Genomic DNA, 27,898 nt, shown 5'->3' on the forward strand with positions numbered 1-27,898 from the left:
TCCAATTCTTGCTCACCCTCTTCATGAAGAAATTCATACTAATCCAGTCTAAACCTCCCGGCTGCAACCTGAGAGAGTTTCCTTGCATTTTGCAAGGAAACTTGCCACCTGAGGGAGAAAAAAAATCATTTGCCACCTGAGAAAAAAGGCTGGCATCCTTCCTGCTGCAACCTCTTGTCAGGTAGTTGTAGAGAGCAATGAGATCTCCTCTCAGCCTCCTTTTCTCCAGCCTAAACAAATTCAGCTCCCTCAGCCATTCTCATAAATCTTACTATTTTTTATCTACTTCCAGGACTGTATTTTACTCCTTATCCTTCCTTTCCCCTCCGCTACAGCTTTGGGAGACACAGGAGGAATCACGCAAGGCTAGTCTAGCAGCCTTCTAGGAGTGGTGTAAAGTTGTTCTCTGCTTTAGGTTAGAATACACCTCTTTAACCTTAAAAACTACCTAAAAATGAAGCATTTTGGCTCCCACTACAGCCATTGGAGGTAAAGGGGGCCCTTTCAGATGAAAAACCTAAGAGAAATACAATGAATTACTTCTGGAGATGCTTGCTGCTCTTCAGGCTCTGTAGGAAGAATGTATACAACTAGGTCAGACTAAATGCAGCTGTTTTTTACTGCTAAGGTTAGGTGACTATTACTGTCAGAACTCAGTTCTGTGGGAAGAAGATTGTTTTTACTGATACACGTTTCTTGACATATAAGAGGTGTTGCTAACTTCTGCCGAAGGTGATCTCTGTGGACAGTCCAAACATATCCTGTATGGATGCCAAAGGCAGTATTTTTCTATTCCGTGTGGACAACAGGGGCTCAGGGTCATTCCGAATCATAGAATCATTCTTGTTAAAATGGACATTGGGAAGTCTTCTAGTCTGACCTCCTTCCCAAAACAGTGTCATCGCTGAGTTCAGGCAAGGTTGCTTAGTGCTTTGTTCAGAGGGGGCTGGGAAACCTGCAGGGGCAGACTCAGCAGGCTTTGTGGGCAATGTGAAAACTTCTGTCAGGACCTCCCTTGTTTCAGTGTAGTACCTGCTTCTTTCCTCACACTACTCAAAATCCTACGCAGCCATAGAAAAAGGAGCCCTCAGTGGTGGACACAGGCTCTGGTAAAAAGCACATGGAGGTAAACAGAGTAATCCTGGCTACTTCCTTGGAGTGCTCCCATGCAGAATCGTGTCTGCATGGCTCGTTGCTGTAATACAGAACCCTATTTCTCCTAAAAGATAAAAAGAACACCACCCTTTGTCCTGGTTGCAGTTGGAATAGAGTTAATTTACTTTGTAGTAGGTGGCATGGTATGGATTAGGTTGAGAATAATTCTGATAACATGCTTTAGCTGCTGTCGAACTGTGCTTACACTAAGTCAATGACTTTTCAGCTTCTTGTGCTCTGCTGCCAGCGAGGTGTCTAGGGGTGCACAAGAAGCTGGGAGGGGACAGAACCAGGACAGCTGACCCCAAACTGGCCGCAGGGATATCCCATACCATACAGCATCATGCTGAACAATAAAACTGGGGGAGTTGGCTGGGGAGGGGCGCAGCTGCTGCTCATGGGACAGGCTGGTCAGTGGGTGGTGAGCAACTGCACTGTGCATCATTTGCTTTGTATATTCTTTAGTAATTATTGTTTTTCCTTCCTTTTCAGTTCTATTAAACTGTCTAAAAACTGTCTTTATTTCAGCCTAAGAGTTTTACCTTTTTATTTAGTTAGTTATTTTTCTTTCCTGATTCTTTCTCCCATCCCACTGTGAAGAACTGAGTTAATGGCTGCATGGTGCTTAGCTGCCTGCCAGGTTAAACCACAAAACCTTTCCAATGGATATCTTAAACTCAGTTTGAGGAGAATCAGCCACTGGTGAGAAACGCAATCCATTTTGCTTTTCTGATCCTTCCTAATTATCTCTCTTATTTAAGCTCATGTCTGCACTGAGAACAAGTCACAGCATCAGGTAAGTGAAGTGTCCATAAGGTAAAGGGGCAGTCAAAAAACAAGAGAAAATATCAGACTCCTTAATGCCTTAGCAGAAAATATTGACTCCTTAATGCCTATGAGCTCTGGTTGTGGTTTCGTAAGAAATGGTGACTGCTGTCTTTAATACAGTGCAACACTGATATAAGGCAAGTAAGAGAGAACAGTAGTCCCAGAATGATGCGAAAGGAAGACAGGTGTAAGACTAATGAAGAGAGAAAGCAGAGCAACTTCAATACAGTTTTTTTTTCTTTTCTTCTGAAGACTTCCTGTCCTCATTCCAGAAACCACTCCTTGGGTCCTTCCATGGTTATCAACAGCACTGTGAACATTAGCAGGAAGTGAAGTGAAGGACAAGAAAAAAGAGGGGCTCTTTTTACTCAGGATATCTTCTCTCTTACAGAGTGTGAGCCACGCTTTTTTCCTAACAGCAAAAAAAAATACGAGCCATGGAACAGCTTGTCTGTTCTAATCTAATTAGCTTTTCTCATTAAGCCGGAAACATGGTAAGTAATTTTGCTTTCTGTCAAATATTTAACTCTATAGCTGTCCAAAATCAACTAATAAGTAACTAACCACTCTAATTTTATCTAGGTTTAACATCTGCTTCTGTATCAAATTTATCACATATATGTTTCCATGCATATCTCATGTTACTCCAACATCAATATCTTTATTAATGACGCAGACAGGAGGATCAAGTGCACCCTCAGCAAGTTCGCAGATGACACCAAGCTGAGAGGTGCAGTTGACAGGACAGAAGGAAGGGATACCGTCCAAAGTGGCTTGGTCAGGCTTGAAAAGTGGGTCCACGTGAAGCTCATGAAGTTCAAGACCAAGAACAAGCTGCCGCACCTGGGCTGGGGCATTCCCAAGCATCAGTATAGACTTGGGGATGAATGAATGGATTGAGAGCAGCCCTGCAGAGGAGGGCCCCAGAAATGATGAGAGGGCTGGAGCACCTGTCCTACAAAAAAAGGCTGAGAGAACTGGGTTTGTTTAGCCTGGAGAAGAGGGAGTTCCAGGGAGACCTTACTGTAGCCTTTCAGTAAGTAAAGGGGCTTATAAGAAAGATGGAGACTCTTTATCAGGGCAGGTAATAACAGGACAAGGGATAATGGTTTTAAACTAAATAGAGGTAGATTTAGATTAGACATCAGGAAGAAATTCTTCACTTGGAGGGTGGTGAGATGTTGGAACAGGTTGCCCTGAGAAGCTGTGGATGCTCCTTCCCTGGAAGTGTTCAAGAGTGGGGCTTTGGGCAGCCTGATCTGAGGCAATATGTTCCTGCCCATGGAAGAAGTTTTTGGAACTAGATGGGCTACACCGCAGCCCCAGCCAGCACAGGGCAGCAGTACGATGGCATACCTAGCTTACGCAGCAGAGGTCAGGGCAGAGGCCTGCCCTAATTCCAGGCAGAGTGTCATAGCCACTCAATTCAACACAAGAATGGTGTGACTGTGTTACTCTGGTGCTTCACCAAGGTAAAACTCTTTTTGCTACTGATTTTTATCTATTTTAAATACATGTGCGGTGTTTCAGTGCATTTTATAGATGTGTCCTTGGTTACTACAATGGTACAATATAATTACGAAATCCATTAAATATTCCAGAACAGTAGGGTGAAAATTTTCCATGATGTAATTGGCACCAGAAATTGTCCTCATTTCCACAGAGCTTAATGAGCTCCATCAGGGTTGCTTCTTAGACCCATACTATTTATTAGTACCAGTAAGTACTGTTAGTTATTTTTATTAGTAAAGTTTGGGACACTGTAAATAAGAAGGGCATATCACAGATACGGTGCAACTTGGATTATCCAGGAAGCTGACTACAAGCAAAAGAAATGCCTTGGCACAGCCAAACATAAAATTTCACATATAGGAAAGATGGATCTATATTACTGTCTGGAGATAGGTGATACCGTCCATGTCTTTAAAGAAAAAGACATAGAAATCATGGTGTGTTGTCTGTTGCATATGAGCTTCCAGATGAGTACGGCATAGATTTTGGCAGGTGTGTGGGAAATTGTTGCAGAATGCTGAGTATGCTTCAAATTCACTTTAATTGATTTCTCAATACTGTCTCTGGGTAAACATGCCTGTTGTGGCTTTTGCTAGCTATCTGGGCTTTTCCAGAGAACTCCAAAATTTGTTTGGTGGCCTGGGTAATATAGGCAGAGAAAGCTTCTGCTTTCAAATTAGGAAAGGATGTGTTTCAGTCTTTTTTTTTTTTTTTTTTTTTTTTTTTGTTATGCAATATAGACAGACATTACAGGACCCTCCGGATGGGATCTGAATCTAAACAAATTCAGAGATGTAGTACTATATACATTGTTAATATAAAGGACAATTATCTTAAAGTTCCCAAACTTAATTTGTCTAAGTAACAACAGTGGTTTGCTGGATACTGCACCCGCAGTGTGTTGACAGTGAAAACTATGATTACTGACTGTGTATAGGCAGAGACATTCCATATTTGTTGACTCCAATATTTTCCTGGCACAGGAAAGGACTTTTTTTTTTTTTTGTACAAGTGGGTGATGGAAAACAGAGTCTTGACGAAATGTCTATTTCAAAGGATGGAGAAAAAGAAGGAAAATACAGGAAAAATGACGAAGAACTCAATAGAATGACATTTGGCTGCGTAAGATGAGGAAAAATTCCACAAATAATTATCTGAAAGTAGATTTTCCAGAATTATCTGCAAAAAGCCTTTGATTTACAGGATTTCTCTAATTTGTTTGTCACTGACAGAAATAATAAATTTTAATTAGACTATTTGGTAAGAGTTGATACTGAATTTCTGAATTGTCATGTGTGTAGTAAATGCATGACCAGGATTAGGACATAAACTTATAGTACAGAAACACAGATTTATTTCTTGTTATGAAAGACTTTCTAACTTCAAGAAAGTTGGTTATTCCTCAGTTTTCAGTTTGTAAAATAGGATAGCATTTCCTAACTCATAGACCAAAATGGATCAGAGCAGATATTACTCACAAATCATTTTTTTCACCCTAGTTGAAATGGAGGCAGAAAAATACCTAGTGTTCTCAAATGAAGAAAAATTTATGGGTCTCCTTTGTTTTCTTCTGTAGCTCTCTGGTAGGTTCACAGGCTGGCAGATAAAGCACTGATCTAAAGTGAAGGTTGTTTTTCCACTGTGCAGAATCTGTATAGGATGATGTGAGATTGCAAACAGTGCTGCATCAAGAGTTGACTGAAGAAGGGGCACCATTCTTGCCCACCAGCCTCTGTCACCTCTCTCACCAGCCCGTAATCTCCCCTGTCATTCTTTTCAAGCAAAACTTGTGTATACCAGCTCACTGCAGTCTTCTCTAAAAAGAGTTAAGCATGCTACCCATGCTAAAATTCTTTCCATGAAAACTGTGTTGTTAAAGATTAATGTGCCAATTTTAAATGTATGCAACCCTTTCAGCTGATGTTTTGTGCCATGCTGTAATGAGCTTGCTGCAGCAATAGGGACAAACATTGAGGCTGTCCAGCCTAACAACATAAGTCCAGACAAACCAAGCCATTTTGCTGATCTGTGTTGCTGTCTCCTGCAGTTTCCATTACTGGACTTCTGCAGAATGATTGTAGGAATACAGAACATTTAGAATGTTCCCCCCCCAGGCTGTACCCTCCCAGCATCTACAACCACCACTGCTAGGGAACTCTAGCTCAAGACTGTGTTTAGATTATCATGCTTTATATACACACATAGGTGTTATTAACAGTGAATTTGGCTGGTATGAATGGGTTCAAAGAATGACCTTTGATCTTGTGGTATTCCCTGCTACAATAATAGTACAATCTGTTTTGTCCTCATTATGCCTCGCTATTACTTTTGTACATTTTAAACCCTATTCCTGATCATTTTATTCTTGTGTTATGAAATTGTGAATATAATTCCATCCTTTTCTCAATGCTACTCATGAATTTCAAAACTGTTTTACCTGTTACCCCTTTTCCAAGGTAGTCTTCTAGTAAGACAGCTGTTTCAGAACTTTCACCATCTTTATTTCCTTTGTATAGTTATACTACATTCTTTTGAAGACAGAAGGACCAGAACTACATGCAGTCATTCAGCACTATGGATTTATTTCATCTTGATGACATTGTCTTATTTTTGATTTTTTTTTTTTTTTTTTTTAATTCAGCTAATCCTTATTATTCTCTTTGCTTTTAAAATGCTGCTAAATCCATTGTTCATATATTCTGAGAAATACATACTTTTCCATAAAAGCAGGACTGGAAGATGTCTCAAAATTTCATCTGGTACATGACTTGGCCTAAAGTCCTTTTTTTTTTTTTTTTTTTGCCAAGTACTCTTGGTCAATACAGTTCATAATTGTATATATATGGTGCAAGTTATCTTCCTCTATATGCATTACTTTGCAAATATAGACAATATGCTTTGCAGAGCATTACACTGATGTCAGATGTTGGGGGTCAGGGGCATTGCAGGTGATTTCCTAAAAGTTAATCTCTCATAAGATGTTAATCAGAACCTAAGAGCAGAGAGGATAATCAACATGTTGCAGGATGGAAAAACTTTCATTTCTCAGATACAGGTCTATAATACTGAAATTGTGTATATGAACTTACGCATAAAAGGCTTCTTGCTCCTTTTTTAAGCTACTGTATACTTAGTGCTTTATTCGGTTTTAGAGTTCCTGGGAAGACGAACCTACATAAAAATGTACAAAAAACTATGGGATAAGAAGCACAGAAACGTAACAGAAAGATTTCCCTAGACCTCTGAGTCATGACAGGGTTTCTGATTATTCACCGTGACAAATGGCCACTAGGTGTCTGTAGAAAGCTTACGTGTTCAAAATTGCACCTTTCTCTGACTTCTAGACTAAAGAGCTCAAAGATGGGCCTTATCTGAACAGAGAGTCAAGAGGAGTGACAGACTGCACAAGGAAAATTCTATTCCTTTCCAGAAGTGTGCAGATTTGTTTTTGTCCTGACTAACAGTTCATCACCATTTATTATCAGAGCTAAAATAAGCATGAGCGTGGGTGGTCAGACACTGAGGGTTTAGCTGTATCTACTCTTTCTGGAAGATAAAGGAGTACGGTCAGTGTCTTCACTTTTCTTCTGGAACATTCATTGAGGAGATGAGTTAAAGAAGAGCTGTGGCTTATCTGGAGTTTCCTGTGTTTTTTTATCATTATTCTTATTATTCCATATTTTGTATTTCATTTTGAAACTGGTACTGTGAATGGTTCTTGAACAGATCAGTTTGTGTCACTGGTGTAATTCAGTTGCCCAGAATACCAATTATTCTGAAAACAGGGAACTGTAAGAGAGAACCAGTTATTCCTGCTGTGTATGGAACTTCAACATACATTTTCTTTGGCCATAGTGTAATAAAGACAGGATTTCAAAAACATCATTGTATTCTAAGCACGGCAAAGAGACATGTCATTCACTGAAGTGTTTTCCTGTTCCTGAGTCCTATCCATAGGGCAGGGCTGCTGGCTGAAGCCTTCTAAGGAAAGTCTTGCTTCTAAGCAAGTCTTTCTTAGTAGTGCTGAAATCCCACGTTTGCCCAGCCATTCATGAAATGAGTGGAAGCTCTGGGTTTAGAAAGCCTTACACTTTCTAGATGGTTACATGGAAATTATATTTACTGTGGCAGTCATAGACATACGCCGTAACAGTGTAGTGGGTTTATGTGGCAAGGTTTTGGTAGCAGAGGGCCATAGGGGTGGCTTCTGTGAGAAGAGTCCAGAAGCTGCCCCATGTTAGATAACGGCCCCACTGCTGACCAGAGCCGAGCCAATAAGCGATGTTGTTTGCGCTTCTGTGAGAGCATATTTAAGACAGGGAAAAAAAATGCTGCTATGCAGCAGCTGGGAGAGAGTGAGAGGAGTGAGAAACAGCCTTGCAGGCGCCAAGGTCAGTGAAGAAGGAGGGGGAGAGGTGCTCCAGGCACCGGAGCACAAGTCCCCTGGGGCCTGTGGTGAGGACCATGGTGAAGCAGGCTGTCCCTCTGCAGCCCATGGAGTACCACGGTGGGGCAAGTGGACCTGCACTGACGGAGGCTGCGGCCTGTGGAGGACCCCTGCTGGAGCAGGCCCCGGGCTGGAGCTGCTGCCCGTGGAGAGGAGCCCACGCAGGAGCAGGTGACCTGGCAGGAGCTGCTGCCCGTGGGGGATCCAGGTTGGAGCAGTTTGCCCCTGGGGTTGGACCCTGTGGTACGGACCCATATCTGGAGCAGTTCTTGAAGAGCTGCTGCCTGTGGGCAGCCCCAGCAGGATCAGTTTGGGAAGGACGGCATCCCGTGGGAGGGACCCCACAGCACAGGGGATGAGAGTGACCGAGAAGGAGCAGCGGAGACGAAGCGTAAGGGACTGACCGCAGCCCCCATTGCCCGTTCCCCTGCGTTGCTTGGGGGGAGGAGCTGGAAGAGGGCAGAAGGGGGGAAGGCGTTTTTGATTTCTTTCCTTTATTTCTCACTTCTCTAGCTTGTTAGTAATACACAATAAATCTTACTGTCTCCCTACACTGAGTCTGTTTTGCCTGTTATGGTAATTGTTGAGTGATCTCCCTGTCCTTATCTCAACCCTTGAGCCCTTTGCATCATATTTTCTTCCCTTTCCCTTTGAGGAGGGGGAGTGAGAGAGCGGCTGTGGTGAAACTCGGCCACCCACCCAAGTAAAACCACCACAGTCCTTTTTGGTGCCCAAAGTGGGGCTCGAGGAATTTGAGATAAGGATTATAGTTGAGAGAAGTAACAGGCAAAACATGGTTTTTATAAATGTAATAGTTGTGAGGAATTTAAGAAAGCAGTACTTGTGAGGAATATGTTTCATGGTAGTGTGGTGAAGGGACAAGGGGTGGAGTGTGTGTAAATTGTCCACTTCATCAGTGTTGTGATGATGTTACGCTTATTTTGGTGCAGGAATTCTTTTTCTTTTTGGTATAACTGAAGTTTGTGACGATTGTGATGATTGTAAAGTAAGAGTATATTGTGATTATTCTTAAATATGCTGTTCACAGAGGGGAGGGGTGGAATGTGGTGGGTTTATGTGGCAAGGTTTTGGTAGCAGGGGGCCATAGGGGTGTCTCTGTGAGAAGAGTCTAGAAGCTGCCCCATGTTAGACAAGGGCCCTGCTGCTGACCAGAGCCGAGCCAATAAGCGATGTTGTTCACGCTTCTGTGAGAGCATATTTAAGACAGGGAAAAAAAAAACGCTGCTACACAGCAGCTGGAAGAGAGAGAGGAGTAAGGAACAGCCTTGCAGGCGCCAAGGTCAGTGAAGAAGGAGGGGGAGAGGTGCTCCAGGTGTTGGAGCAGAAGTCCCCTGGGGCCTGTGATGGGGCCCATGGTGAAGCAGGCTGTCCCCCTGCAGCCCGTGGAGTAACTTGGCTGCCCACCTGAGTAAAACCACCAAAAACAGTCATATTAATTGTAATGACACTTTGCTGCTACAATAAAATCCATATCTGGCATTGAGCAGCTTTGATGGACAGCAGCCAGGAAGGAAGTTCTTGCAGTCCTACCTGCTCAGTGCTGAGTAGTGTCCCTTCCTCAAAGCAGAAGGGAAATGAGCTAATGCTGTGGAGTTACAGAGGCTCTCAGGAGCAAATTAATACAACGCTGCTGTGATTCAGTTTCTCTGGTGATCCTTTTGTCTTCTAGATCCAGATGGACTGGTTCCAACATGATCTGGGATGTTGCTCTGTCTTCAGGAAGCCTAAATGGAATCATCTGCTGCAGATCATTGTGATAAATGTTCTGAAGGTAATTGCCTCACTGTGGGAATGTTCTCTGGGGCTAATCTGGTTGAAGCAATGAATGGGAGTGTCACTACTTTCAGGCAGCACTACTTGTGAGGAAAGTGCAGTGCAGCATTCAATAACAGGTGAATAAATAGTGATGGAATCGCTGATATTGTTCGAATTTGAGTCCCTGGTCTTTGACCTTTCCTGCAGGGATTAACTGCTAGCTGGTGGAATCATCTGCGCAACCAGCACCATGCTAAACCCAACTGATTCTGCAAAGACCCTGAACTCAGTGTGCACCCTCTCTTGTTCAGCTTGGGAAAGATGCTGTCAGTGGAGGTGAGTGTGGGGGCATCTGGACAATGCTAAGATGTAGCCTGTAGAAGCAAATAGTCATAAAAAGATTATGCCATAAAAGATTTTAAAGACAGAAAGCTATAAACTGAAGTATAAAAACATGGATTGTCACTTTCTGCCTAAACCTGTGATAATTTCCAAGATGTTTGAAGGTCTGACAGTCTCATGATCTGTCATTCATGCCAAGGTTCCAGTCTGATGTATCTAACTTAAGCACCTACCTCAGACCTGTTTATCATGATGCCTAGGCGCTAGGTCCTGGGAAGTAAAGTCAGTACTTAAGTTCTCTAAGTTGCTAGAAGAGCACGGTAAGCACCTTGAAACCCTTCCAAAGAATGAGTCAGTCCACTTGATTAGTGTTAGATGTTAGTGATATTGCAGATAGTGAGTCAGATGTTCCCTTGTGGTCTTTTTGGTTGTGGGAGCTGCTTTGCAGCTAAATCTAGCACCACTATAGCACAAGCATAGCAAATTATTTCTTAATCATAAATTTTTTACTTTCATAAAAATTAAAACCATGAACACAGCTCTCCCTCATTCCTGTGATTTGAGATATCATTAGACTAAGTAAGGTCTCTTTACCTTTTCTTTCTCCAGCAATTCTGTTTACTCACAGAGTGAAGAAAGGGCCTCTTGGTTAGCTAAGGCATTCTGTTTAAATTGTCTTTCTCCTTCAGCTAGTAATAGGCAAAGAAATTGCAGTTCTCCAATGCATGTAGAAAATCCCAGCTTCACTGTCTCAGAAAGACTTCTGGGAAGAGAGCTTATACAAAGTATTTATTCATAGAAAACTGTTAGCTGAAACCTGGAAGAATTTAGCCAGTTATCTTCTGAAAGAACTCTCATGGTTGTAAATTAGAATTAACATGCAGTATCTAGGAGGAAGTGTAGGAAATTAGTTCTCATCTCTTTCTGCTTTTAACAGAAGTGAGTCAGGCACATTGTGGATGGGCAAAATGGATTTCAGTGGTTTAATTTAGTTCAATTTGATTGGTTAGTTTCACTTGGTTGGATCCAGCGTAAATATTTTTGAGGTTTTTCACAGTAACAGGGTAGCTATGAAAATAGTTTTCTCTACCTCATGATTTTGTCTTTCAAAGAATCAGGAGCACAAAATTTGCAGATGATACCATGGATCCTTTTGTGTGAATAGCGGAAAAAAAACAGACTGTGAAGCAATAAAAGTACTTATGCTATAAAAATATTAAATCTCTGCTGTTTCATGAAGTTAAAGTATTTGTCAAAAAGGCCTTTATCGAGTATTTACTACTCGGACCTTGTAGAAACGTTTTTACAGTCATTATAGGATAACATCGAAATTCTTAGGTATTTTCTGACCACTATCTTCTTTACCCCTCAAAAACCTGGGATGTTCATCACCATAACTGAAAACTTCCACTGCAAAAATTCAAATGCCTTCTGAGCATTTTTGTTATTTTTGAGTGTTTTTCTATCCTATCATGAGTTCTGGAACTCTTCCTAAAAATTGCTGTGTTCTGACATCTGCATATATTGATATCTGGATGTAGAGGCTCAAATGAAATCTGTTTCTCTCCACTGCTTTGGGAGTTCAGTACCTGCTTTTCAAGAAGAGAGGTAGGATTAGACAGATTTAAGAGGTAAGTTAAGTAAGTTCGTTATACAGGAATAAGGAATATCTCATGAAGTATCTCAGTTCTCCAACTAGCCCATTACAATGTCTTTTTTTTCTCCCAGCTTGGAAAAAAAAAGTTCATGATTTAAAATTATCAGCATAAATATTTCATCTGTGAGTATTTCTGCTTTCTTCGAGTGTGTTTGAATAGAGGTCAAAACAGTAATGAAAACTAGCAGAGAAACAGATCAAGATCAGAAAATGAAAGGTAAATGCTGTCTAGAACTGACAATGTAGAGTAAAGCAAAGTAACAAGACAGAATTCTTGCAGTTATGAAATGGAGGGTTTAATTCATCTCAGTGAAATGCATTGATCTGTGATATTTTGGAACATAAAGCACAAGCAAATTGAAATAAACAAAAATGTGAAGCAATATGAGTACTTTATTGTAGCTTGAAAACATACAATAACAAAACTGACAGCACTGTATTCTAAGAAAACTTGCTATTTCTTCAGAAATAGCTCCCTTTGAAAGAGAATTTCAGATACTTTTTAATTGTCTCAAAGTGAGTAACATCTATTTTGCTATAATACAAATAACATCAAAATGTTCAAAACACCACTAGGAAACTGGCCTAAGTCAGAACACGCTGACCTTTACCGCTCTGTGATCCGTAAGATATCTCTGTCTTAATGGGACAGTATGCTGAGTCTTTGAAAATTCAGACTAAAATGTGGTAAATAGTAGTTTAAGAAACAATAATGTTCCTTGAACAGAAGTTTTTGTCTTTATTTGCTCTAAACGTAAATCTAACTTTATCATTGTAACTTTTTTTAGGCTATTCTAAGAATTTCTTAAGATACAAGTTTGCAAGCTTTTTCTGCAAGGTGGAGAATATTAAACAAATGCCCTAGTTTATTAGCGATATGTGATGTTTTTGTTTTCCTTGTCAACTGTTATCTGCTAACATCAACAGCAGACTCTGTTGCATCCACTTCTCATTCGCATTCTTTCTTTTCCGCTTGAGTGAGGCCACCAAAACCAATTCCTTTGGGACCAAAATTTTTTGCATAGCAAACTGCAAAAGAAGGAAGAGGGTAAATAATATTAGGAATGTTTTCATGTCGAGGTAAAGGACTTGTGTCTTTAATACTACTTCCAAATATAAGTTAATAAAAAGAAGGAAATGTGAATGTCTTTCTTGATAGTGTCAACAGAGTCTAACAGTGAAACATATTTGACTTAAACGGAAGTGTCATATCTGAGATTCTCCAAAAAAGTCAGAAACAGTATGTATTCAAGGTTTAAGTAATGTTTTCTTTAAGACTGCTTTCCCATCCATACAGACTATTTTCAAAGGAGGTTAAAAGAACTAGAACGTAGTCCAAACAGCTTTTGATGGTAGTTTAAGCAATGCTGTGTTAACTGTGTATTGCTAAGTGTATGCATGTTTATTTATCACAATTCGGTTTAAGTAATAATGGTCAGCATATTTCTCAAAATATGCCTATTTGACTACACCCTGTTGTCAGACTGTGCCCAACTTAAGTATTTTTTAGGACTCTCTATAGAGTTTAGCCTAGGATATGAAAACTTGGCATACTTTGCTCCTTAAGCTGTTTCACATAGTTAAGTGAAATCTGCAAGCTTCGTTGATCTGAGAAGAATATCTGGATGTATAATTTAGCATGAACGCATTATCTTCTCTACAACCAATATAGCAGAAGTATCTTTTAATTCTTCCTGGCAAGAATTCCAGTTGGGATCATGACCTTCAAAGATCTATCTGTATATTTGTGATTTAGTTTTTTTATTTTATTTTATTTTATTTATGAGCAATTGAGATTGTGTAGGTACAAAAATTTGCCCAGCAGGTATGGCCAGTGTTCCTGTTAGGAGGTCTGAGGATAGGTCAGAGAGGGTGTTTTTGTAGAAAAATTACAGATTTAAAATTTAAATATTCATAGCAGAAGATGCAATTGCAATATTGCCACAGTTCTTCCTTTGTTTTTGGAAAGTTGTTAAAAAAAATAAAATGAAAATTCATGTAGTTGTTAAACATGCAGCAGTAAATCTTGATGGCAATACTAGGTCTAAAAGGAATAATCTTACGCTGATTCGATAACCCAGTTGAGGTCATTGCAATCCTTACCTTTACAGTAGAGCTCTCCATCTTTGTCTGTAACATTGGTAGATTCTAAACTCTTTCCACAAATAGCACAGCGGAAGCATGTCTTATGCCAAGGCTGAGGAAATGAAGACAATTCATTGTGTTACAGCAAATGCACAGCTAGAAGATGCAAGAAACAAATAACTGTTGCTTTAGCCTAAAACTGTCGTCTTGCTCTTAAGGCTTCCACTTTTTGTCCTTCTAGATTTTTTTTTTTATTATCCCACTTTATTATACCATTATTATTTAACATCTTACCTAGCAACTTGCTTGTTAATAGAGGTCTGGTAAAAAGCAGAGAGCTTTAGATAGTGGCCTCTCCCTTCGTGTGCAGAGGTAATATTCTAGTGAGAGTTTAGAGCAGAGGGCCAGCATGTCACGGGATGCTGGCTTTTCTTTTTTTAGTCAAAGATAATAATATAATCTTTTTAATATAATCTTTAGAATAATTTAATCTTTAATTTAATCTTTAATCTTTAATTAATTTAATCTTTAATTTTAGCTGCATTTGCCGCTAAAAACAAATGTTTAAATTATAACTATTCCAAAAGATGTTAGTAGGATGATGGTGGCAGAGGAGGCAGCCTGTACAGTAGCCAAAAAGGAAGGGTTGTTCCACAGACATCAACAAGATGCAGAAAGTCCAGGCTTATGTAACAGTACATGACTTTAAACCTGATAGGCCTTACATCAGACTTTACCAAATTGTTAATTCGTCTTCATATTTTCTTCATCAAGACTGAGTAAAAACTTCAAGGAATGATTAGCTATAGTTTATCTGCATTTGAAAAACTTTTTTCCTAGTGTTTTAGTAACTACTTACTTTTCCTCCCCCCATTATCTTCTCTGCAGCGTACACTGACTTGCCACAGCGGGGACATTTATCCACATCGACAATCTTTTTGGCAAACTTTGAAGGGTTAGTTGGTGTAGAAGGGCGAGCAGGCTTTGGTGATCCCCTAAAACAGAAGTTTTCAGTGTTTTTAAAATATTGCATTAAATGCTATCTTCATTTTAGAAATTTGAGGTCATGGTGTTTGTTTTTGTAAGGGAGAAAAATACTAAATTACTGGTCTAGGACATGCAAAAGGGGGGAAAAAAAAAAGAAACCAGAATTGTTACAGAATCACAGAAGTATTTAGGTTGGTAAAGACCTTTTGTTGTATTGCATAGTTGAAAAGCTGATACTGTAGTCACTGATATTTCCTGTATTGGCCTGAGCACAAGGAGTTAATGCTAGCCACTTTTAATGAAAAGTGAAAGTAAAAAATAAATTTTGTTTTTGTTGAGAGGCAAAAAGAGAAAAAGAAGCAAAAGACCCCCACTTCTTGTAACTGGCTGACTGCTAGTACTCAGTAGTGAGCAGATCTTGAAAGGGAGGAAAAAAAAAACTCAATTTTGCATGCTCTTTTTTGTTGTTTTATTTTTATTCACTGCAACGTTTTGACAAGGAACCAGGGTTCTTAGGTGGCCCGGGGTCAAAAGCATCAGAAAAATAGCTTTGCTATTTCTAATAGCTTTGCTTTATATTTCTGGACTTTGTGCTCTATGTCCTTGTGCTTGCTTAAAGTCATTGACAGAACTACTTGTGAATTATCAGATTGTTGGACTGCAACAGGTCATTAAGTCTACAGGACATAACAGTTTTGGATACAGAACTCTGCCCACAATGGATACATATCTTACATGGGGGTACAGTTAAATATGGTATTTGAGCTTTTATTACCTGCCTAGCATATTTGTTGATGAGTTCCCTTATAGTAATAACAGAAGAAAACTTTTTATTTTGAAATGTGCAGTTTTGAGAATCATGGGAAAATACTATAAAAACCTACTGTCAGACATAATTTCGTGGAGCTGAGGCTTTTTGAAGATGCTATCCCATGGGAATCCCTTTGCTCAGTCATGTTCTTGGTGTGCTTGCAAGTATTGTTCAAGCCACAGGGAGGATTTAGAAACATTATTTCTGTATTGAGAGGAGTAACAGTGTGTGGTATTGTGATTATTTCTGTAACAGTAAAACTTAACTGTATCTTAGCCTCTGAGAAGATGAAGAAAATTCTCATGTTCTACGGTGAATGTGATTTTATCACAGTGTTACTCATGGCAAATTACAATTGCAGTGATTGCAGCATAGGTTCGTCTTGGCATAAAAAGGCTGCTGCTGCCTATTGAAGGAGGAGAAAATTCATGAAGAGAGCTTACAGAGACTGAAAATTATTAAAAAACGGTACATTGCTGTGTCCACTGAAGAAAAGGTTGTAGGAAGTTCTGTTCAGCCACTCATACCATGTGTTGTTTTAGGAACAGAATAAAATATCTCCCTGTACCATATATACCCCAATAAGTGACAAGTGGTATCAGAAAAACAGGCAGTGCTCTCAGTGGGATTTAACTCACTGTTGCAGATTCAAGCCTAGATGATCCCCAGTGTCAGTGCTGAGACATCCTGCCCCTTGTCCAAAGCCAACACCTTTGGGACCATATTTTCTTCCATAGCAAGTTTTGCAGTAGATTTCAGATTCGTGAGCTGCTACTGTGGTGCTGTCCAGAGCTTTTCTGCAAGCCACTAAAAATAGGAAAAGAGAGGCACAGATAAACATTTGCATATTCAAAGTTGAATTACTGTGGTTCAGAATAATTACAATTAGTGTTTATTTTTGTTCGTCTTCAAAAAATACACAAAAAGAGGGGTGTTAGTGCATAGTCAGTATAAAGTTTCACTGGGCTGTTGCTAACATAATTGTTCATGCACACAATGTTTGTGCTCTCCGGTTAACACTCTAACCCCAGAAGAATCTTGGGCTTGTCAAGACAATTTTTCTAGATCTGTGAGGCCAGAGATGGATCTGAGGTAATCATCTCAAAGTCCCAAACCCTAAAAACAAGGGAGAGGTTGCAGGGGCGTCGATTCTACTGTGCGTCTGCACCTTTCGGAATAGTTCCTCTGAGTCTGTAGCGGCTTTCTCATGTCAGCCCACCATATTTTAAGCTGGCAGGTTTTAAAAAGAGAATGTAACATACTTGCAGTGTCCAGTCAGAATCAAGCAGGATATATAAATATATACATATATATATATATATATATATATATATATATATATATATCAATCATTGCATTTTTGGGGGCTGTAGAGCCAGAGGAAGCAGTGACTCCAAATACCTGATTTTTTTCAACTTCCTCCAGGATGACAAGAATATGATGATGCAGATTCGAAGACCAAAAGGACCTCCTGCTAGTTGTATTTGTTATAGAGAAATACTGCGTGGCTTAGCTCACCAGAAAAGGTCTCAGAGACTTTTGGACAGAAGATGCCATAGGAGCACCACATGCATAATTGAATGCAAGTTATACTCTCTATGTCACTACTTTAAATCTAGTCTTTAGCTGAAGGGATCAAAAGTTAATGAGTGCTAACAGCTGCTTATTTGAGGTCTCAGTAGACAAGTATCTATGTTTTGAGAAACACACCTCGAGCTAACAAACATAGCTAAGTTCAGTCTTGTGCATGCTTACTCTTAGCAAATGTGCATGGAAGGTAAGGCAGATAAATCTGAGTTCTCTGGGGTGCTTTGCTGATCTGAAATCTGATCATCTTTTTATGACCAAATCCTGTTACCAGGCCAGCGTATCTCCTTGCTGTATATGCATAGAAACTTGGACAATAATGAAAGGAAAAAATAGTAGTGGCAGTCTTCATGTGCTTGGTGACTGTGTATGCCACACTGATTTGGAAACTCAGTGTGAGACAGTCCCCACCCCATCAAGAGAGGATGAAGCTTTAAGTTATGAATGGCTATTTAAAAAAAAAAAAAAAAAAAAAAAAAAACAGATTTTGTAGTATACTTTAAAAAAAAAAAAAAAGACTTCTTACAAATTGTTTAGTGTGTCAACAGTAGTTACTGGGGGAGGAGAGTGGGGTAGTGCGGGGAAATAATGTTCTCTTCAACTTCCTTTGACCAAGTGCACATACCGCAAAGGGCTCTCCAGTCATGCGTGTCCTGTAGATAGCTTGGAAAACAGCTGCTTAGCTCATGTAAGTAACACAAATCCATGAATTGCACAAGTACTGAAACTAGATGGAAGATTAAGCCTCTAGTAAAGCTATCTGAGTGTTTGATTAGTCCTTTTTTTTCCCCCTACGTTTAACTGTCCTGCTGTGAGGTTTTTCTCAAATTCATTCAAGTCAGAATTTAAGGATTTAAGGTGATATTGGAGCTTTGTTTCCATCACTGTAGTGTGTAGAGGGGAATATAATTTGCAAGGACTTGTTTAATTAACAGAAATAAAATGAGGGGCTTCTGTAAATGTGTGAACTTGATCGCTTTGTGCTGCAGTCTCTTCTGCTTTGGGATTATAATTATGTTTGCTGCCGGAGTTAAGGGATGATGGAAACTCTAGCAGTAGATAAAGTGTTTCTATTTCTGGCTCTGTAGGGACAGAGTATCAACTCACCACAACAGATGGAGCAAAAGCCCTTGAAGTGCTATTGTTGAAATAACTTTGAGACCTGTCATCTGCTAACAGATACTGTTTGCAAGCTGGCACTAAGAAGTTTCAGGTTTATGGCGAGAGATCCTGCCAAATGTCCGTCACAGCTGTGTTTTAAGCAAAAGCTGACAGGGAAACAAGGTACGTAAACAGCAATCTGGGCAAGGAGAAAGGTTTGTTGGAAAGAAGTTTTAAAAACTGTCTGTAGGGGAAAAACTATGGAGTACAGATACCATGATTTTACAGTTCCGCTTATCTCATTTTTACTGTCTTAACAGGTTGGTTTGAATTGCGTGTAATTTTGCCCAAATTTAACTCTGTGGTCCAAAAATACTAGTGTTTTTCATGTGTCAGGTCAAATATAATACATGTTCAACTACATTGATTTAAATTGTTTTTTGTACCCAAGAGTGGGTACAGAGAGGACTGTTTTTCTTGTCTTGAGAAACAAAATCCTTTAACCGATTCATTGAAAAGTCCATGAACATGATACACGATACTGAATTATCCGGTCCAAAGCTAGTGTATGTGAATCATGGGAAACATAAAGCCAATTAACATACCTCTCACATGCCAGCTGGGCTTAGCTGCATCTTTAATTTTTGACCTTAGACATACTTCTGCTGGGAATACTTTTTTTAGTATCTAACCTATCTATAATTTAGTTCACACATGAGTACAATAGGCAAAAAAATAAAAACAGCAGACCTAATGAATGCTTGTTGTTTATCGTGAGTCATTTAAAAAAAATCAGCTGTGCTAAGAATGAAGCTTAAACTTGTTTCGATATTAGATGTCTGAGAATGCACATACAAGAAAAATGTCCTGTTGGGTCATAGTTAATGATAGCTTTTTATTTTTATTAGACACTGGAGAGTCTATTCATTTGACATTGATATTTCACATATCAATTCTATCGTTGAATAAAGCATAAGTGTCAATTAAATCTTTTATCATAATTAACACATCCATGCTTCTCTCCCTGTAGCTTCTCTGATCTATAATACTAATTGTTATAGGCAGCACATGGAAGCAATAAGCAGTCTCTAGTTTTTACCAAACTAAGATTTTAACCATCTGTAAGAATTGGCTGAAGGCTGTCAATTAACTACAACATTTTTTTGAGGGAATTCAAAGGCATCACTTGCAGGGGACAGGGAGAAGGGCAAACAAGACTCGTGTATGTCCTTTGAACTGGTTCTGTACAGTGCTGTATTGTCATCTAAGTGTGTAAAAACTTTCTCACTTCTGAAAAGGAAAATTTTCAACCTATCCAGGAAAGGAGGGTAAAAAAAATTAAATTCAGTAGTATCAATTGTGCTGAACTTCGTAGTGCAAAGGTCCTAAATCTCAGTTGTCTGCAAAATACATTATTTAGCAATCTATAGTTCTTATCAAATTGTTTTCTCCCTTCGCAAAGGACAAACAGAGGTGAATTGATACCTTCTCTCTCATTTTTCAGGTGTTAACTCATCTGCAGAGAGTACTGTCTGAACATTGAAGACGCTTGGGGAAAACAGTAAGCGAAATGGGACTGTAGGAAATATGGGGAAGGAGAAGACTGAGGTACTTGCAGGGTGTTGGTGGGAGATTTTGATGCCAGAGATAATCTTTCAGCTTTTCCGTGTGTATTTTTTAGGGTTAATCATAAAAGTATTCATCTCCTGTAATATCCTAATAAGACATACCTCTGTCTCAAGAGCACTGTTTGTGTAGTTCCTCTAGACTGTTTAACTTGAAACCTGTAGTATGCTACATTGTGGGACAGACTAGGATTTCTTCAAGATTTACCTAGATACCGTATTTCTGCAGCACTCTAACAACCCTAACAAAAACCATCATGCTTGACAAAAGAGAAGTCAAGATCCTGAGAGAGACATTGCTCAGGGGTAAAAGCTTAGAAAACTGAAATTTGATGATTAAGAGCTGATGTGGAGTGGCAAACTGGTCTTTCAGAAAGTTGACTGCTGTTTCTGAGAAGTTGCGATCATTTTCTATCCTTCTGTTACTTAAAAAAAATAACCAAACAAACAAACAAAAAAAAGTGGTGGTGGGGGAACCAGTTTTCATCTTTAGTGGATTATTGTCTTTGGGAGTAAACTAATTAATCATCCTTACAGACGAGGATCCTTCGACTCAAAACTGACTTTCTACAGAGATTTAGTTAAAACACACTGCAGTTGAACAAACTCACTCAAGTCTTCGCTCCCTCCTCTCGTTCCCCTCCCCAGTGTTGCAGGCAGTATGTGCAACGTGTGGCTGCTTATGGTAGGAATATTTTCTTTGGCCCCATGGGATCCTTAAGGTTTCAAGAGAGTCGTTCCAGAGTCAGCCTTGCTGTGCTGTGCTTGAAGTAGGAGGATTAGCGCGTGACTGCTCTCTCCTTTGTTTTCTCAGAAGATGTATAAGCCTTACAAAACTTTCCCTGTGTGGAATTGGGTCTGACACTGGTTGTGGCTACTGTCCTGTATGTGGGTTGGGCTGTTTATGACCTGCTGTAGGTGTCCCATGGGCAAACATGTTGAGTTAGGCCAAATATGAAGCTTCTTTATTGTGTTTCTGCTTGGATGCAAGTTAATACAAAATAAATTACTAGCTTTAAGTGACAATCCCTACAGAGCTATGGAAATAGTGTGAAGTTAAAATGGTGTAGCCCAGCTTACTGCAGAGGAAGCATGTCTTGTGAAAACTCCTTCCATTGCACTGAATTTCCTCAGCGTGGTACACTGTCTTCTCGCAGGCACCGCATTTGGCTCCACCTCCCCAGTTTGGCATCCTTGTATGCGAAGGGCAACCTAGAAAATCAAATTGCATAAGTAAATGCAATGGAAAAAGTGAGTTATTTTGAACAGAACAGCTTGATTTAATTTTTTTCCCCCTTATTGTTCCCAACACCATCACCAGTGAACTGCTATTGCAGGGTGGCCCCAAGCCAGGATCTGCTTGGGTGAATTGTACCACAGCACTCGTAAATTATCGGGTAGCAGAGAGGTGAGATGGCAGCTGAGGGTCAGCACAGATCTGCGTGCCAGGTCCTGCGTAGGAAGGCAGACCTAGGGAGACCTTCCGTGCGTGGCTGGTGTAATGGCTCTTGGAGGAGACACGCTGCGTATCTGTGCTGTAGGAGGAATGTCACAGCAGACTGATCGCGGGGTGAGGACACTAGCCTGGTGCTTTGGGGGAGCAGCCTCGGTCCTCTGCATGACACACTGTTGTAAATAAGGTTGTTCTTTAGCTTGGAATCATGTAAATACGATACATGGTAAATATGTTAAATGATTGTGAGGTGTTTCAGTAAAAAGATGATAGGGTCATTCTTACCTCTTCTGGAGAAGTGAATCTAGGATGTATTTACAACAAATAGTCATTTAATTTCAGTCCCGCCCTCCCCTCTATCCTAGCACAGCCTTTTCCCTTCAGTTCTTGCTTTCTTTTCATCTGTGCTGATACGGTTTTGTGAGGCAAATTTTAGTGGAGGCTAATAAACACTTTGAAGCTTTATGGGAGTTGAAAAGCAAAACTGTGGACAGAATTTGACCTTAAACTCTCTACAGAACAATATTGTCTGTAGGTTCTGTGAAGAGACGCTGTATTGTGCTATTTATGCATTTCCAAAGCATGACCTTCCTCAGTAATTTTTATATATATATATATATATATATATATAAAGGCAATTTTCTCTGTCAGTATGATGTCACGTTCTCCAATGCATAGCTGGATAAATTCCACCTTGAAGTTGAACAACTGTATGATGTTATTTCAGAAGACGCTGGAGTAGAGACAAGTTCTTTGTTCTTTTCTGAGTTCCTTATAAAACATTGTCACTGTGCAGCAAGATTATTGCTGCACAGTTGTTATAAAGTAATAACAGCTGTGCTTTCCTTTGTCAATTGTTGCTAAAATCTAAAGGTGGGAGAGAAAGACAGTAGTGCTTACTGTTGCAGTTACTATTGAAGTGCCTTGCCCAAGGTCATGTAGGAGGGCAGTGACAGAGCCTGGAGCTGAACGTACACCACCTGACTGCAGGCACAGTAAGTGCCCTTCCTGACGATTGTGCTATCACCCATCTGAAATGACCACAGCCTACGGTTTGCCCTTCTGTTTTCTTGTTTGAGTCATCGTTTCTGGAAAGACTGGAACGTCATCTTGTCATCTGCACGTCGTATTATCAGGTTGTTCCAGGCTCCTGGCTCAGGCCTCCTTTGTCCTTCTTGGAAAGCCAGTCATTTTCTTATTATAGTTCTTTCAAAGCCTGCTTGTCCCAGTTGTATTTGATTAAATCCACTGTCAGATATTCTTAAATAAGAAAAGGATTTTCACTACTGAATCAAGTCTGCCACCTGAGACTTTTCTTCTGATGTCATGTAAGAGAGGGGAAATTATCATAGCAGTGATGTAATGTAGCTGTTACTTTAAACAGCTTGCATTATACCCTAACATTTTATAGTGTCTGTACATATGACTCTAACATCCCATTTACTCATAATCTCAGTGACTTCTGTACCATATCTGCTAAATTTCAGAATGAAATTAATATTTTCTACCTGCCAGCTCTACAAACTTAATCTGAAGCTGAAGGGAGTTCTTTCTGGCTACTAATGCTAAAAATCATGCAACTTAAGTAAAAGGCAACAGTATCAGGCAAAACCAAGATAGGACTGTAGCATAGGAGCGTGTGCTCATGCTGAAGCAACAGCACTGCAACACTGCAACAGCAGTGTAGGCATATTTTAACTATCAATGTTTGATAACAATCCAGATATTAGCGTATCCTAACGTATCCACTGTAGTACTCCGGTTATTAGTATATCCCTAACCCCATTTAATCCCCCATTCGCTGTTGTGACTGTTACCTGCGGTAGACAGCATATTTGACATCCTACTGCAAGACCCAGTCTCTCCTTTGGGATGCTGATTTAGGCTTAGTGGAACCAGCTTCTTAGCTTGATCAGCCTAGTCCTCAGCTGCCATAAAGCAACTACTCTATTAAATTATTTCAGACCCTGTCAGTTCTCCTGCTGCTCTGGCAGGAAGAAAACACTAATGATGCATAAGAGAGAGGAAAGCTCAGCTTGCCTCTGTGTTTTATTTGTAATGTAACAAGAAAGAAGCAGAAATACGATGTAGAGATCTGATGTAGTTGAAATAAATAAGAATAACTGTATGCAAGGAATGGATTATAAATTTGTTTCCCTCTTACTCAGGAATGCTTTAACGAAATAGTGCTGTTTAAATCTTTTTCCCATTTCTTTTAAATGGGAGAAGAGGGAATAGGGAGAAATATTTCACTTCGGTAAAATCTTTTCTCTGCCACTTTATGTTCTCCCTTTTTTTCAAGTATTTTTGTATCAGTGTTATTTTTTCTTTTAAAATTAAAGTAATACTTGTCAAAGATTTTAAGAGAAGGAAGAGCAGTGACAGAAAATTCAGTGTTGTGATTGAAAATTAAGACAAGATTTTTGCATTCACAGCGTCTTCTTTGATTCAAGTTGCCAGTTGAATCCTGTACCCGCTGGAGCAGCATTGGTAGCTGCCTGGGGAGAGTGTGGTTTGCACCTCTAGCTACCAACAGAGTAAAACTGCTTCTGCTGTTTTAGTTCCCTTCAGAGAGAGAGAGACAGTATTTCAAACTGTGGCAACAGGAGACTTGTTGGAAACTAATTCTGATTACATCATTAGCTGAAAGAAAAAAATAATCTCTGAAAGTCTGATAATGCTTGATAGTTACAGGCTGTGGTTAGAGCTCTTAAAAGAACCATTGCTCCTGAGGCTAATTATAGTTCCATGACTGGGCATGCATACACATTTTCCATGCTTTTTTGGCATCACCTGATGGGAAGCTGTAGGAGAAAGAAGTCATGGTAAAAATGTTCCCGTAAGGATTCTGGCATAAGAATGGCAGTGGATGGCATGATGTCTGCACTGGCTGGCTTAATAGCTGGGTGAGGGACCAGGGCAACTCCACAGTCTTTGTGTTCTTGCTTTGTTCATCTCCCTGAATGCAGAACTGCGGTGGCCCTCCCTGCAGATGCTGCCTGTGCAGCAGGATTACTGCGAGCCATTAAATTCTCTCTCTGTCTGCATTACCTGCAAATAGAACTCGGCCTCCTATTTGCCATACAAAAATTATACCCAAAGTCTTAATTCCACTTAATTTCATTTGGTGCCAGTATCTAAACTCATTTGAAGTCACCTGAATTTTGTCATCTTAGTCTGGTTAATTTACAGGGACTACTAGCCACATGGTATTTTTAATTTTTTTTTTGTTTTTTTACATTTTGGTTATCTATACTAGTGTTACCCCTTGTTGGCAGGCACTTCTGGTACTGTTAAGCTGGAGGAGAGTGCTTGGTCTTGCTGTAATAGTATTCAGCAGCTTGTATCATTCCATTTCAAAATGCAGCTACTACATGGAGTAGAATTTATTACACATTGGATGTGCAGCCAAGGATGCGTGCTTCACTTTATTTAGATAGTAACACCACTACATAGGCTTGCCTCAGACCGAAGGAGCCTTTGAAGTGTTTCTGTGCTCTTCACAAGCATGAAAAAAATGTGAGTTGTCTTCTCTTGGGCTATTAGGCATGCTGTACAAATCTGGATGTAACATAACTGTCACAGAGTGTGTCACTGATCAGAGTACTATTGATAAGAGTATAATCCAAAAATATATTTAGATCCATTGATCTAAATAGGAAGTGGATGAAGTAGTGGCCCTAGAAGTTTCCTAGAGGAGCAGAAGATAGCGATAGACAGTGCAGTGTAGGTGAAAAAAGATGTTGCGCGTAATTTTGGTGTTTGTTTGCAAAATAGTAGGTTTTCCCTCCTAAATGCTGCTGTGTTTGATAGTCTAGAGCTCAAGTAATTTCTGTGTGAATGGCAGAAATCATTTATCATGTGGCTGGGAGGATTATCTCAGGGTGCCACGTGCTACAGGATGCCTTTTAAGCAGATAAACAGAATGGGAAACGTAGGTCTTCACGATCACTTCATTGATCCTGGTGTGGAGCTGAACCACGGCTGGCAGGAGCGATGTGCCTTGCATCTCTGGTTTAGTCCTAGCTAGAGCTGTTTGGCCCAGACTTGGTTAGGAGCATAAGAATTCTGATTTCTTTTATAAGAAACAAAGAATAATAATATCAGATTAAATCGCTGTCTACGCTGAAATGCAAGTATTGAGGCTATGCTGGAAATTCTTTGCCCTGTGGAAGTCTGTGGGAAATGTCAGTGCAGGCAGGACTTGGGTCTGGTATCTAATCACAGCGCTGCTGCTGCCCTGTCCTGTGACCGCCAGTGACTCATTCAGCCCTCCTTAGTGCTACTCACCTCACCAGCCCCATGGGGATAAAAATACACGGCTTCCTTTGTGAAGACCTTTGAATAGCCTTGATAGAAAAAGTAGAGCTGGATCCCGTTATGTGTACTCGGGGATCTCGCAGCACATCGCGTGCTGTTCCTGCCGGGCCTCCGGCTGCCGCCCCAGCGAACCCGGTTCCCTCACCAGCCATGTCTTGTATCTGTTGGCCTCATAGGAACGTTTTGAGTATTTCTGGACATCTAAAATGGCACCGAGGGCAACTGAATTCTATCTATAGTGTCTCTTCTGAAGGGGAAGTAATCTCTTTTGATGTTTCTAGTTGATTTTTTTTTCTCTGTCAGTTTTACTGTTATTTTGTGTGGCATTCCTTATTGGCAAAAGGTTTGTTTGCTTTAAAAATAATTTAAGTGTTTCAATTCTGTTTGAAAGTAGCGATAAAATGCCACTACAGGTTTTCTCTTTCTCTGTAACTAGTGCTCAAAATATTCTGTTTTATCTTGATGTGTATGCAGTGTAAAGCACAATTCTTGCCACAGCATCCCGAAATGCCCAAAGGTGTTTTGGTCAAAATCTAATCCATTGTGGAAAGCATTGTATGTCTTAGCAGACTAGACCTACAATAGAGAAAATGTTTGTATTTGAGGAGTGAGCTCATTTAATAAAAGATGTGATATTGTTATATATTGGCAATCATATTTCTTACATTCTGATGCATTCAGTGGACTATGGATACACATAAATTTTAGGTCAGTTAGTGTAATATATTCAGCCTCCACCATGATCTCATGATGGCTAGCATTTCTTCCTTTATTTCTGTGGTAAACCAACGTGTAGAGAGGAAGGGATGGCATCTTCCACACTGAAATGGGAAGATGGACATGGTTTTTTCATTGACACTGGTCACTCTGAGTGCTTTTGAAACAAAGAAATTTAAGTGACATGACATGAAGCACACGATGGGCAAAGCTGATAGAAAAATACAAAGTCCTGTGCCTGAAACTTCTGCTTTAATCTCTGTGTCCTTCCTAAGTATCTACTATTTTCTCTCATATTAATGCTGTATTGCTGTTAAAAATTTCTCGATGCACACTTGCAGAGAAATTTAAGCTGACACCTCCAAAAAAAAAAAAATGTTACCCCCGACACTAGAACCAGGTACTTAGTTGTGACTTTAAAAAGGAACCTAAAACCCAACCCTTCCTGCCCCCTGCACGCGTGCTCACCATTTCACATTGATTCATGTGGATTCATGTAGAAAGCTGCATACCGTTGTACTAATGAGATGTTCATTTTTCCAGAGCTAATCCTCTGCTATCAGCTTTCACTTTTCCTTTCTTTCCTTCACTATGCCCATAGTCATGCACTAAGTCTTTTTGTGGCAAGCAAAACTGTTACAGGCTGTAAAACATTGCCATGATAATTGAGATTGGGCACAATTATTTTATATAAATGTAAGGCTTTATTCTTTGAGATAATTTGATCTTTAGATGGATAGCTTTTCAAAGTAAGTAATGTTTTGTTTTGTTTTTTAACTATTGTGGCTATTCTGAGTACCTTGCTGATCATGCTGCCATTTAATGCTTGTGTGATCAGTGTCTGAATTCTTTCATTCCACACTTTTTTTTTTTGCCTTTTTCTTTTTAGCCAGTTTGGATAGAAAATTTCTTGTTTGATATAAAACCGATTAGTGACTGATGTTAAATATGCTGAGTTTTTTTTTTTTTTTCTAGAATACTTCTGTCTGAGAGCAGGTAAATTTTTATGCTTTAGGAAGCATATGTACGTGGACTACCAGTGGAAAACACAATTCTGTAGTTTTGGAACATTTTTAAAGTTTCTGAAACTTCTGTTATCTGGTCCTGCATGTAGTCAACACGCGCCTCATTAACAAGGATCTCCACGGCCCTGTTCTTGTAACACCAGTAGCTACTAAGTAGGCTGAGAAGCCCAGACGAATCTCTTATCAGTTGACTACTACAAACCTAAAATACTGCTGTCAGCTCTGTAGGGCTCGCTATACGTTTTCTTAAGCAATAAGCAAGTTCTACTACCTGTTGGGGAAAAAAACCCAAACCCTTACCAGCAGAACCCCATATAACGTACTTACCAGAGTAGCTTGATGTTTTTCCCTGTTTTCTTATGCCTCCAAGGATGTGAACTGGAAGGATTCCTGCACTCTTTAAATGCAGTGGCCACCACTGCTGGCCCTATAGGCTGGGAGGGGAGGGGAATGAGAGAGGGCTTCAGGGA

The 27,898-nt window shown here is 39.9% G+C and overlaps 1 protein-coding gene across 1 annotated transcript; it reads right to left on the reverse strand.

Annotated features, from left to right (window-relative positions):
- Positions 1-12,095: 12,095 nt before the first annotated feature.
- CSRP3 (cysteine and glycine rich protein 3) lies at positions 12,096-27,874 on the reverse strand. The gene is made up of 6 exons (XM_040560482.1): positions 27,756-27,874; positions 20,994-21,125; positions 16,239-16,407; positions 14,662-14,797; positions 13,821-13,914; positions 12,096-12,746 (listed from the first exon to the last, which is right to left on the reverse strand). Exons 2-6 carry the CDS (start codon positions 21,103-21,105, stop codon positions 12,667-12,669), a joined length of 591 nt encoding a protein of 196 aa, XP_040416416.1. The 5' UTR covers positions 21,106-21,125; positions 27,756-27,874; the 3' UTR covers positions 12,096-12,666.
- Positions 27,875-27,898: the final 24 nt, after the last annotated feature.

Source organism: Cygnus olor, chromosome 5 (genome assembly GCF_009769625.2).
Source record: "Cygnus olor isolate bCygOlo1 chromosome 5, bCygOlo1.pri.v2, whole genome shotgun sequence".
Lineage (NCBI taxonomy): Eukaryota > Metazoa > Chordata > Aves > Anseriformes > Anatidae > Cygnus > Cygnus olor.

Excerpts from the sequence above, each read along its gene's own strand:
- CSRP3 (XM_040560482.1), bottom strand. The coding sequence starts at position 21,105 with ATGCCAAACTGGGGAGGTGGAGCCAAATGCGGTGCCTGCGAGAAGACA. Across the intron at positions 16,408-20,993 it reads CAAGACATGCTTCCTCTGCA|TGGCTTGCAGAAAAGCTCTG; the intron begins GTAAGCTGGGCT and ends TCCTATTTTTAG. Across the intron at positions 12,747-13,820 it reads TGGAGAGCTCTACTGTAAAG|TTTGCTATGCAAAAAATTTT; the intron begins GTAAGGATTGCA and ends CTTCTTTTGCAG.